Source organism: Procambarus clarkii, chromosome 27, assembly GCF_040958095.1.
Source record: "Procambarus clarkii isolate CNS0578487 chromosome 27, FALCON_Pclarkii_2.0, whole genome shotgun sequence".
NCBI lineage: Eukaryota > Metazoa > Arthropoda > Malacostraca > Decapoda > Cambaridae > Procambarus > Procambarus clarkii.
Window position 1 is genome coordinate 17,236,410 of NC_091176.1, and position 13,702 is coordinate 17,250,111.

At 43.6% G+C, this 13,702-nt stretch overlaps 1 protein-coding gene across 1 annotated transcript in view; it reads left to right on the forward strand.

Annotated features, from left to right (window-relative positions):
• The first annotated feature begins 1,312 nt into the window (after positions 1-1,312).
• LOC138369176 (glutamate receptor ionotropic, delta-2-like) overlaps positions 1,313-13,702 on the forward strand; it is a 29,593-nt gene continuing 17,203 nt past the window's right edge. Inside the window, exons 1-6 of the mRNA XM_069332115.1 lie at positions 1,313-1,559; positions 2,283-2,450; positions 6,667-6,839; positions 9,003-9,035; positions 10,284-10,465; positions 12,932-13,028. Of these exons, the coding sequence (XP_069188216.1) occupies positions 1,313-1,559; positions 2,283-2,450; positions 6,667-6,839; positions 9,003-9,035; positions 10,284-10,465; positions 12,932-13,028 (900 nt within the window). The remainder of the gene's footprint in view (positions 1,560-2,282; positions 2,451-6,666; positions 6,840-9,002; positions 9,036-10,283; positions 10,466-12,931; positions 13,029-13,702) is intronic.

Genomic DNA, 13,702 nt, shown 5'->3' on the forward strand with positions numbered 1-13,702 from the left:
GGTGCCCAACTACTTGGACGGTCGGGGATTGAACGCCGATCTGCATAGACCGTCGCTCTACCGTCCAGCCCAAGTGGTTGTGCAGAACAGAACTGAGCAATGAATGACTTTTGGTGGCTCCGCCCACCGCTCGGGCTGGACGGTAGAGGGACAAACGCACTTCGTGCAGATCGGCGTTCAATCCCCGACCGTCCAAGTGGCTGGGCACCATTCCTATCCCTCCCGAATTTCAACAACAAAACCAAGAACAATATTAACTAGAGCTATAATCAAAGTACTAGAAGTATCCCACCTCTCAACCAGCAACACCCCACCTGTCTCCCTTACTTTCTTTCGCCAGCCAAAACATATTTTCACATAAAAATTCAAGTTTCATAATGATTGGCTAATAAAACTAAACGGTGCTCAATAAACGATAATCAAACGCCCTTGGTTTCAGATGCCTGAACACAAAAAGGGTAGTTTTAGCTTGACACAGAATAAATAATAAACGATGTTTGAATTTTTTTTTTATAAAAATATGAGCATTATTGCTTTATTTAATGTGTTAATAACTATTAATACTAATCTCTGCTCTCGTATCGTCCGAAATACAAAACGTTTTGAGGGCTAACCTAATCTAACCTAACCTAACCAAACCTTACCTAACCTTACCTAACCTTACTTAACCTTACCTAACCTAAGCTAACCTAACGTAACCTAACCTAACCCAACGTAACCTAACCTAACCCAACGTAACCTAACCTAACCTAACCTAACCTAACCTAACCCAACGTAACCTAACGTAACCTAACCTAACCTAACGTAACCTAACCTAACCTAACCTAACCTAACCTAACCTAACCTTTAGCAACAGGCTGGCAACTAAAACATTCGGTAACTACCAACTAACAACTAAAACAGCTCATGAATGACTGGCTAATGGTTGAAAATGGTGTTCAATATTTTTTAAGTATTCTCCATTAACAAAGAATAAATAGCAAATGTGCATTTGAAGGGGAGGATCATTACTTTTACGGATAATGAATAATTTATACGGAAAAGTTTAAATAATTCAGTATATAACTACTGAATAACTTGATGTAGTTTAATATATAATAAATAAATGATTGAAATATTAATGATGTTTAGCACAACAATAATAATAAAAAGTTATTAATAATTACCTATTTTGTCATTTATCAACAGGTATTATATATTTCATTACCGTTAATACTGTTTGTGCAGTAAAATTTTAATTACTCAGTAATTTACATTTGCTTAGTACTAAAGGTTTTTTTTCAATATTTTCTCGCATATTGATTACTCCAGGATGAAGAGGATTATGGAAGTGAAGGTTTATGTGTGGGTGATAAACTCTGTAACTTCACTCCTAGCTGCTTCCAGCGACTCTGATCTCCTTCTCCTCCCTCGAGACCTTCCCAGGCAACAGCTTCCACCGATTCAACTACTTACAAACCACTTAAAGAAGGATCCAGACGTAGATGAAGAACATTCAGATCACGTAATGGAGCGTTTGAGAAATAGCTTACAACTGCCTAAGCCGGAGCTTTCCAGAGGTAAATTCCAGGAGCATAGAGGTAGTGGATAAGGGGTTTTCCAAAACTTTCAAGTGGTGATAAGGTAGTTTCAGGGTTTCAGGGTTTCAAAGTTTTTCCAGATGGCATTCATTTTACTTTATGTGTGGGTCTTATCAACTCACATGATAACCACGACGCTTCGGGTAGTGCCAACTGAATCTTAAGTTATAAATGTAAACGGCTTTTCAGCTAATAATATATTACAGTTAAACTTAGAACCGAAAGAAAAAAACACTTGATATTTCGGTCTTGTTCGCCTATTCTTTCCTTGGATGGTTTTATGTGACCTTCACCAAATTATATGATTTCCTGCTATTATAATTCCGGTGATGAAGACCATTGTCTTTATTTGGTACAACAAGCTCCACGAAGCTCCATGACCTTTGACCGAAAAACACACAACTCGACCACCTACTCTGCTTCTTTCCTCCCTTCATCATATTTGTTGACTCTTTCTAGTTATTTATATATGCTCTCTCTTTCTGTCTGTCTGTCTCTCTCTCTCTCTCTCTCTCTCTCTTTCTCTCTCTCTCTCTCTCTCTCTCTCTCTCTCTCTCTCTCTCTCTCTCTCTCTCTCTCTCTCTCTCTCTCTCTCTCTCTCTCTCTCTCTCTCTCTCTCTCTCTCTCTCTCTCTCTCTCTCTCTCTCTCTTTCTCTCTCTCTCTCTCTCTGTCTTCATTAACATTTTAACCTTACCACCCAGGTGATGCGTCCATCCACCTCACAGACATGAAGACAGAAGCCAAAACTGGCGTCACACTGACCCCTGAAGACCAGTCAGAGACCGGGGTCAAGTTGGGAGCCTTTCTCATTGACGTCCTCTACACCACAGGTCACACTGACATACATTTTGTCACTAGAGGGCAAGTGGGTAAGTAAGCTGTCAAAGCAGGGAGATCATGTGAGTATCTTTACTGTCAAAGCAGAAAAATCAAGTAACTTACTCTAACATAATTTACCAATTGAATTTTCAAGGGAATAAAACTAAATTACACATAATAAACCAGAAATACACAACTATATCCAAATCATTTACATAAAGTTTTTCTTTGCACCTTCAGTAAAAATGATGTAATCATACCTAGGGGAAAGTTTTGAAGTTGATTGACATATAAGCTGTGAAAAATGTGTCGCAACGTGCAAAAGTTTGAACAAGTTCTAAGGGATTCGAGTAACTTTTGTGAACAGCCTCAGAGCTGTTCACAAGTGAGAAATATTATCAAAATGTTCACTGTGGAGGGATGTGAGTCTAGGGAATATTTCATGAAGCATTCAAACACTAATTTCAGAATATATATATATATATATATATATATATATATATATATATATATATATATATATATATATATATATATATATATATATATATATATATATATATATATATATATATATATATATATTTAGGGGTACCACCACTGGTTTAATTAAAGGGACCCACATCCTCGAAGAAGAAAATAAATAGTGTTCAGAGAAGATCTTGTGGATTCTCACTGAATACTTTAATCTTTTCCTCTCCTACCACCCCTATTATTTTTTTTTATTTGATTTTATTGTAATGCTACAGTTTACAGAAAACACTTATATAACATTATACCAATCAGTGTTCGAAGACTTCGTCCAGCTCCTCGGGGGTCGGGTGCGTACCCAAGATACAGCACGCATTTCCCCTCTGAACAGCGACACTGAGGCGCTGGAACATAAAACTGGCCGCTCTTGGGTCTCTAGTCTTCCCAATGAGTTCCTCGCCCAGCTCCTTCAGGAACTTAAGTGCACATTTACCCCAGGCGCCCAGAGTCTCAGAGCCTATTGGCACGAACCTGTAACAACGTTCTAGGTCCCTGTACTTGTTAGTTTTTTGGGTCTCCCTGAAGGTGGCCGCCCCGCCTCCCTCAGCTGCGCTGTAAGGTAGATAGGTATCAGCCAATGTGGATGCACACGTGTAGTCCCACACGACCTGTTTACCTTCCCTCCACGGCTGCAGGGTGACTCCATCTGGGCGTTTTTGGCTGTTGTCAGGGCTGCACAACTGAGGTTCCCTTTGTGCTGGACATCCAGCTGAAGCCAAACTTCTCTTGATGATGTCATTGACTGCTTCATGTCTGGCAATCTTTCCCTGTGTCTTACGACAGATGAGACCATGGCTGCCGTATTGGTCTGCCCGTGCATGGCCGCAAATACACCGATGCTCGGTGGAGATAGGGGCGGCAAGGCGCAGAGCAACACCAATACTTAGGGTCCGATGGCCCAGGCGGGTGCCCAAGGCGGAATTAGGGACTGCCAACAGGAAGTCCCCCGGCATGGGGCGCTTGCACAGCTAGAAGACGCGCTTTGTCCTTCCTGGAAGCTGCCTCCAGCAATGATGTGGCGATGTTCTCCACTATGGGGCTATCCCATTTGGACTGTTTGCAGTCATTTGGAAAAGTCGGTCGAGGATGAGAGTTGACGAGAGTGTCCCACTGACCGGCTCCTTCCGCGAATTTGGGATCATGAATCCCAATGAAGTCTCTTAGGTGTTCCGGTAGTATTTCCTTAACTAATTCACCTGTTGCACTGGTCGAAGATAAGAATGCTGGCAATGCTAACTGTTTCGCCTTGCGAATACCTATTCCCCCGAGTCTAACTGGGAGCGTTGCTTGGTCCCATTGGTCATCTTGCAGGGAGAGGTTTAACACTTTCACGGTTATTGACCTTAGGAGTGTGTCATATTCTGTTAATTTTGGGCTGTCGAAGGAGGGAGCACAGGATATTAAATAGTAAGCTGTTGCAATAGTGATGCTTAATGTATCCTGTGAGGAGCAGAGACGTAATCAAGAACCTTTGATCACTACAGTCACCAGATATATATATATATATATATATATATATATATATATATATATATATATATATATATATATATATATATATATATATATATATATATATATGTATATATATATATATATATATATATATATATATATATATATATATATATATATATATATATATATATATATATCACGAAAGTTAGCACAAGTCAACTGTCGGGAGACTTTTGCATGGCGGAGACAGCGTGGGTGGTGCAGACAGCGTGGGAGACACACGATGTAGGAGATTCCTGATAAAGTACATGACTGTGAGAGTCACCATCATCAAGTACATCACTGTGAGAGTCACCATCATCAAGTACATCACTGTGAGAGTCACCATCATCAAGTACATCACTGTGAGAGTCACCATCACCAAGACAACCTCATCGACGCTCACTATACTGGACACCATATCATCTGCATTCATGATATTCATAAATGGGAGAATCCGAGACAAAGGCAGAATTAATTCACAGCTGTTTCGGTTTGGTCTAGCTGCTTAACATCACAACAAACCTGCCGTTCAAGATGTAATGCCGTCTTTAGATGAGATCTGGGTTCGTTTCAATAGATCCTATTACCCAGAATTCAATTATTACCTACAGTGAAAAACCCTCATATATTTTTTTTGGTTTAGTATTCAGGAGACACCATTGCACTCTGGTAATTGTTGTTTGATAGGTCATTACATGGCGACCTCATTTTCCTGTCTTCTTTTTCACTCTCCATAATTACTGCACGTTTTAAGGATATTAAATAGTAAGCTGTTGCAATAGTGATGCTTAATGTATCCTGTGAGGAGCAGAGACGTAATCAAGAACCTTTGATCACTACAGTCTCCAGATATGACTTCCTGGACGACTTTATGTACTCACCTAGTTGTGTTCATCTAGTTGTACTTGCGGGGGTAGAGGTCTGGCTCTTTCGGTCCGCCTCTCAACTGTCAGTCAATCAATTGATTTTTTTTCACACACACACCCTCAGGAAGCAGCCCGTATTAGCTGTCTAACTCCCGGGTACCTATTTACTGCTAGGTAACAAGGGGCATCAGGGGTGAAAGAAACTCTACCCATTTGCAGGCTACCCATTTGTTTCCGCCGTCGCCGGGGATCGATCCCCAGACCCAGGATTACGAGGGCCGAGCGCTGTCAACTCAGCTGTCAAACCCCTGGTGTGCGGGGGGGGGGGGGAGACAAGAGGACATGTTAACACATCAAGAGTCTTCAAATGGCAGACGAGAGACATTACGCTCGCTGTTGTTGAACTTCAGTGAGCTTTCCCTTGGCAAGTTTTAGCAAACAAAAGTAAACATGAGGATCTGTGCTTGAGGGAACCTCGACTCTTTGAGGATCTGGGCATCAAAGATCTTCAACTCGTTCCCTGACCGAATACGTAATACTTGCTTGACAGAATCGGTCAATACGTTAAAAACACGACTTGATAGTAAATATTATTGCCCGGTGCAATTGAAGCTTTCAATGCATCGAACTTAATTAATAAGGATGCTTGAGTTCCAACGTTTATGGTTAGGCAAAACACCAAGATGTAGGAAATTACTGAGATTTTTTCTATATAAAATTTTATATTTTCTATAGTAACAATTAAAGAGAGAACGGTACGCTTTCACCAACCATTCTGAGGTCTAAATTCACTAGAGTCTAAAACATTATATGCTAAATCTAGGCGGTGAGCAAAAACTACGTGATATTCCCGTTCTCTTTTCGTGGGTGCTCGGTAAGGTTAGGTTCGGGCCATTTTGTACGTGAGTATTGTGACGGTGTTGAACGCTGGCGAGAACGGTCGGCGTTCACTGCACTGTGAGCTTAACGCCCCGTGTGTGCTGTTAATAAGTGTTCCTTACTTCTCCAGCACCCTCAACTTTGCCAACACTTCATTCCTTGCTTATTTTATATATTCATCCAGAACACCCTTGCTTCGCCTCCACCTCCTCCTCCAGCTCCACCTCCACCTCCAACTCCAGCTACACCTCCTCCTTCACCTCCAGTCCCACCTCCACCGTATTCACCAGTCTTCCTCCCTCCAGCGCTACCAACTATCTCACTAATCTTCTTATTCTCTCCTCAACTCTCCCTAGCCTCGTCCCTCAAACCCTCCCTGTCGCTCCTCCCGCCACGGCTCTCCACAATGTGCTCTCCTCTCCCCTTTTATGCTTCATCTCTCCTCTCCATCCCAGCTCTCACCAACACTCCCCTTCGTCCCTCTTTACAGTCAAGGGGCTGGACAAGGTGGTTTCCATGGTACAGGGCCGGTACATCCAGACGGAGATATACACCAATATGGTACAGTTCCTGACCGACCTGGGACCGACTGAAGGCTACCTCAGCACCGACCAGTTTATCGTGTACGGCACCTCCGTGGACATCCTGTACCTCATCTATGAGGTGAGGGAGAGAGAGAGAGAGAGAGAGAGAGAGAGAGAGAGAGAGAGAGAGAGAGAGAGAGAGAGAGAGAGAGAGAGAGAGAGAGAGAGAGAGAGAGAGAGAGAGAGAGAGAGAGAGAGAGAGAGAGAGAGAGAGAGAGAGAGAGAGAGAGAGAAAGAGAATGTGGTGTGTGGGCGAAGGGAAACAGGTTATATATCAATTAGGAGAACCTTTTTGGCAACATTATTGCTCCATGTTGGACCCCACTAGTAACTTCCTGGCCATTAGTGCTGTTTGTGAGTATGTGTGTGTGTATGTGTGTGTGTGTGTGTGTGTGTGTGTGTGTGTGTGTGTGTGTGTGTGTGTGTGTGTGTGTGTGTGTGTGTGTGTGTGTGTGTGTGTGTGTGTGTGTGTGTGTGTGTGTGTGTGTGTGTGTGTGTGTGTGTGTGTGTGTGTGTGTGTGTGTGTGTGTGTGTGTGTGTGTGTGTGTGTGTGTGTGTGTGTGTGTGTGTGTGTGTGTGTGTGTGTGTGTCTGTGTGTGTGTCTGTGTGTCTGTGTATTTACTATTTTTACCTGCAGAATCGAGCTATTAGCTCTTTGACATCGCCTTACTAACCAATCTATTTTTCCACTATTATATCTACAACATATAGTTATCTTTAACACTCACACACACACACACACACACACACACACACGGGGCCTCGTAGCCTGGTGGATAGCGCGCAGGATTCGTAATTCTGTGGCGCGGGTTCGATTCCCGCACGAGGCAGAAACAAATGGGCAAAGTTTCTTTCACCCTAAGTGCCCCTGTTACCTAGCAGTAGATAGGTACCTGGGAGTTAGTCAGCTGTCACGGGCTGCTTCCTGGGGTGTGTGTGTGTGTGTGTGTGTGTGGTGTGGGAAAAAAAAAAAAAAAAAAAGTAGTTAGTAAGTTAGTAGTTAGTAAACAGTTGATTGACAGTTGAGAGGCGGGCCGAAAGAGCAAAGCTCAACCCCCGCAAAAACACAACTAGTAAACACAACTAGTAAACACACCTCCAGGAAGCAGCCCGTAGCAACTGTCTAACTCCCAGGTAACTATTTACTGCTAGGGGAACAGGGGGCGGGAACTGGATGAAAGAAACTCTGCCCATTTGTTTCCGCCTCCGCCGGGAATCGAACCCGGGCCCTTAAGAAATCGACCCCAGAGCGCAGTCCACACAGCCGCGAGGCCTCATATATGAGTGAGTGTATGTGTGTATTCACCTATTTGTATTCACCTAGTTGTGCTTGCGGGGGGGTTGAGCTCTGCTCTTTCGACCCGCCATTCAACTGCCAATCAACTGTTACTATTTTTTCACACCACACACACCCCAAGAAGCAGCCCGTGACTGCTGACTAACTCCCAGGTGCGTATTTACTGCTAAGTAACAGGGGCATTAGGGTGAGAGAAACTCTGCCCATTGTTTCTCGCCGGCGCCAGGAATCGAACCCGGGACCACAGGATCACGCGCACAGCGTACTGTCCGCTCAGCCACCGGCCACCGGTGTGTGCGTGTGTGTGTATGACTGAGTGCTGGAACATTTTACACAGTCTAATGTTAAATGAGGATTTCCTTTTACCAGATGTCCCGACGAAAGTTTCCCAATTTTGGCAGGTGTTTGTTTCTCCCACACACAGACAGCTCCCTCTTACCTGTCTTGCTAACAGGTGTTCAAATAGAATTGTTTATTGTTATCACAGAGGTTATCACTGTGGTCTCTTTGACAAACTCTTGCAGTGCCAATCATTTTTTTTTTTTTGCAAACGTTTAAGAATTGTTTATATAAATGCTATTTTAATTAACATATTTCTCTGTCTCTCTGTCTCTGTCTCTGTCTCTGTCTCTGTCTCTGTCTCTGTCTGTCTGTCTCTCTCTCTCTCTCTCTCTCTCTCTCTCTCTCTCTCTCTCTCTCTCTCTCTCTCTCTCTCTCTCTCTCTCTCTCTCTCTCTCTCTCTCTCTCTCTCTCTCTCTCTCTCTCTCTCTCTCTCTCTCTCTCTCTCTCTCTCTCTCTCTCTCTCTCTCTCTCTCTCCGCTCTTCAGGTGAAAAAGAGAGAGGGAGAGAGAGCATTATTTACTCACAATATATACCATCCCAAGTGCTGTAGAGTGGCAATGGCTTGGCTCTTTCTCCTGATAATTCCTTTCCCATCCTGAACAGAGACGGCCGTTCATGGAAGTGATCAACATCGGGGTGAGACTGCTGGCCATGTTTCCCCGCACGGAGTTGTAAACACTGTTACACTGCTCTTGTCCTAGTCTTCTTCTGACTTCATTTCCAGTGTTAGTGCACAGGGTGTATCACAGGGTGCGGGTGTTGGTGTATCACAGAGTGCGGGTGTTGTGTATCACAGGGTGCGGGCGTTGGTGTATCACAGAGTGCGGGTGTTGTGTATCACAGGGTGCGGGTGTTGTGTATCACAGAGTGCGGGTGTTGTGTATCACAGAGTGCGGGTGTTGGTGTATCACAGAGTGCTATAGTCTTGTGGGGGTGTTGGTGTATCACAGAGTGCGGGTGTTGTGTATCACAGAGTGCGGGTGTTGTGTATCACAGAGTGCGGGTGTTGTGTATCACAGAGTGCGGGTGTTGTGTATCACAGAGTGCGGGTGTTGGTGTATCACAGAGTGCGGGTGTTGTGTATCACAGAGTGCGGGTGTTGTGTATCACAGAGTGCGGGTGTTGATGTATCACAGAGTGCTATAGTCTTGTGGGGGTGTTGGTGTATCACAGAGTGTTATAGTCTTGTGCGAGTGTTGGTGTATCACAGAGTATGAATCTTGAGTCCAGTCACACGTCTTGTTGTCTTGCATCATTGGTTGACTGTTGAATGAACACAGCTTATTTATTAATGTTGTGCCAAACATCTGTCTCACCAGCCGCTGTTCATTCACACGATGTGTGAATGTATAGATGTGTAGCCAGCTGGCTCTACCCACCAGCTAGCCCTATACCCGCCACCTGGCCCTTTCCGACAGCTGGTCACACACACACACCTGCTGGCTATACACATCTCTTGCCACACATCTGATTTCCTTAAATGTCGCCACAGCGTCTCGTGCTTGATGAAATGCTTGTTTACAAGGACGATAAAGTTCCAGATGTAAATCACACATACACCATTCCTCCTCCTCTCGCCTGTGCACCACTGGCAGCAACGCAGAAATAACAGACAGACGCTGCCTGCTCCAATGCAGGCACCGGAATGCTTATAGTAGCTATAAGCTATAAGCATTCCGGTGCCTGCATTGGAGCAGGCAGCGTCTGTCTGATATTGTTGCGTTGCTGCCAGTGGTGTACAGGCGAGAGGAGGAGGAATGGTGTATGTGTGATTTACATCTGGAACTTTATCGTCCTTGTAAACAACACACACTGAACTCCAGAGCCATTTATATGTACAAATAAGAATCAACGTTGACAGTTCGATCTTGCTTGCTTCCACAGCTCACCACGTGGTACTACGTCGTGCTGGACCACCAGGCCGAGACGCAGACGATCGCAGACGCCCTTGAGGAGGCGTCGACGTGCGTTCTGCTGCGTCCGTCTCGTCACAGAGTAGAGAATTGGGCCGCCTACACGCTGGTATCGCCAGGAGATGGCTCCAGGCACTTCCGCTACGTGGGCACGTGAGTATACCCTAAGAACAGCCCGTCCTACTATAATTTCCCAACGTCAAGAAATTGTCGTACTAAAGTGCCATTATCTTAACCTACCAGAGTATACGTCAAAATGCGACGTTCATTTAGGAGGACGGGTTGCTGAGAAAGGCGGGCAGGTGGGAGTGTTGGTTGGTGGGAAAGCCGAAGAGAGAGGAGGCCCTTGGCTAGATGTAGTAATGAGGTACACGAGCACTATTATAATGTGAAGATTAAAATCTCTTTAGTGCCATACAACTTGACTCAAGTTATATAGAAAAAAATAGAAGATTTAAACATGTTGGGTGAGAGACATTAGACATTACACATTATTAGTGTAATGAACGCATTATAGAAAACCCAACCAAACATCTCAAGGAGATATGTTACAAAATAACAAGAGGCTGCACACTTTAACGAGGCGAGTCTTTGTGAACCCAACATCCATTCATTATGTCGAGGAATGTTCATCTAATCGCCTCGAGTTTCACGCTTGGTAACCTGCTCACATACACCCTCAGGCCCGGTGTTTTAACTCAGTCAAAGGCCATATTATCGTAGGTAATATCCTCGTTCACTCTAACAGTAAGAGTCTTCCACGTGTGTCTGAAAAACAGTTATTGTTCTCTTCCTCGTCCGGAGTTATAAAGGTTCTTGCTCATTGACCGGATCAGCAGGATGTCACTCAGTTGGTCCCAGTGGTATACTGATCCGCTTCTCATGAACTGGACCAAACGACAGACGTCCAAACGACAGACGTCAGTCAAGAGAAAGTTGAGCTATGAACACCATTAGGTCATGTGAAGTACTTGGGAATCACTGGAGAAAAAGCAAATCTAACCTACAGGCAATTGTGAAATTTGTATAGCCATATCAATCAATCAATCAATTAAATTATAACGCAACAGGTATACAACAAGACTCGTATACGGGGCATAAATAGGTAGACCTCACTCCCCCGTATTCACTAATGGGTAGATTTATGGGTAGATTAATCGTTCAAGCCTGACTTCTCCACCACCAGATGGCAGAACCTACCATGACGTGTCCGCTCCTCCCACACGCACACACATGTATCCTGACTCACTACAAACACGCCAGGTTTGTGTGTGTGTGGTGTTCAAGCGTGGGGTTTCAACTAGTTTGTCGTTTGTTATGATACTGAGTGTGTGTATTTGGGTTGGTGTTTGAAAAGACAAGGGCTGCATTGGAGGAAAATAGTATTTATTGATTACATTAGTTGTTGGATTGATCATTTCTGTATATGAAGATTAAAAGAGGTCCATGTATGGTGCCCATGGGGGAAACCAGTGTATATATTGAACGAGTAAAATAAAATGTTATTCATGTTTTCAAATGCTACTGCACTTTCATGTGTAAATAGAGCATCGACAGACGAAATGTATAAAGTGTCAATAGGGAAAATGCATAGAGCATCAATGGGGAAAATGCATCGAGCATCAGCAGGGAAAATGCACTGAGAATGTTGGCACATGGTATGTGTCTTACAGAGACAGTATCTTGAGAGAAGAATAACGATATGTCTACAAAGGCAGAATAATTGGCAGTTTGACAGGCGCTGAAATTGGTTGGCGTCTCCATTATTTGCTGTTACAAGACTTTGTTCCTACTGAAGAGAAAAGCCGATTAAACCCATAAATTGTAGGGCATGCAGAGTCTAACGCCACTGTGCGTTGGTTAATTTGTGTTGCGTTCGGCACCCTTTTCGATATAAGCATATTAGAGACATTTTAAAGGGTGATTTTCATGTTGCCATGGGTATCCGTAAACTTACTTTCAGGACAAATTAATTCGATTTCTCCCACTTATTCGTATGGGTGTTTGTTATTCTCCTCCACATCGACAAAATCCTGTTTCCCACTTTCATGGTTTAGGAAAGCCAAGGAAAAAATAGAAGAGTAGGTGATAATAGAAGACTAAAAACATATAAAAAACTTATAATTTTGCTGTGTCTTTTACACTCTTCACTGTACCTCACTGTAGCTCACTGTACACTACAGCAACCCGTAGACCCAGCACAACACTCCGTACTACACACTACAGCATCACGTAGACCCAGCACACCGCTAGATTCTGGGAGAAGCCAGAGTCCAAGAGCTAGAGGCAGACATGGAAGGTGAGGGAGAAAAAGAAGAGGAGATAAAGGCATGGTAGAAGAGACGTGCCAATCGAGACATAGTTTAAGGGGTGAAAGATAGAGAAGGGAGAGAATTCCGCAATACAGCAGTAGGAAAGAAAAACAGAGACCTGCAAAGAACAATTCCCTGATCAGACAGACAGACACACACACACACACACACACACACACACACACACACACACACACACACACACACACACACACACACACACACACACACACACACACACACACACTTCAACAATCAAGGTATTTCTTCTCCCCGGGAGATGTTAAGATGCCTGGTCTCACCACAGGTGGACGGAGCGCCGTGGTCTAGAACTCACTCGGGACATCTTCCCAAAACACGCCACAAACTTCCGAGGGCGGACACTTACCGTCGGCGTCATCAACGTGAGTAGTGTGTGTGTGTGTGCATGTAGTCTCTGAGGACCTTCACAGGCCAGACCGTCACCATCAGCATCATCATTAGTACTCATCACTTTCCTAGCTTTTAGTAACGATCACGTGCTAGCACGATTCGTCGTTTTAAACCTCTGTAAATGTTTGAGTTGCGATGAGTAAATGAGTTGTTGTGCTCACAACAAGAGAAAGGAATGAGATAATCCTTTTTTTTTAAACAAAGTCAAGTGCCCTTCCTAAGATACCATCTCTAATTTACAAAAAAAAATCTAGCTTTATAGCTCCGGTTATTGCATTGCTCTTCAAAAAATCAATGAACTCTGAACGTGTCCGGATATTCTAAAAAAAAAGCGAAAGTAACCTCAGTTCATAAATGTGGTGATCTCACTGATGTCAACAATTTCACACCTATATCAATTTTGCCAACCTTATCAAATAATATTTGAAAAACAAATCTACTAGCAGCTTTACACTTATCTAGCCAAACACAATATACTTAGCTCTTGCCAATATGACTTCAGTCCCCCCAAAAAGCACCAATGATGCATTGATTAGTATGATTAACTTGATACACGCAGCTCTTGATAAAAATGAGTTCCCTGTTGGATTATTTGTTGACCTACGCTAGGCTTTTGACACTGTCAACCACCAAAACCTTCTTCAAT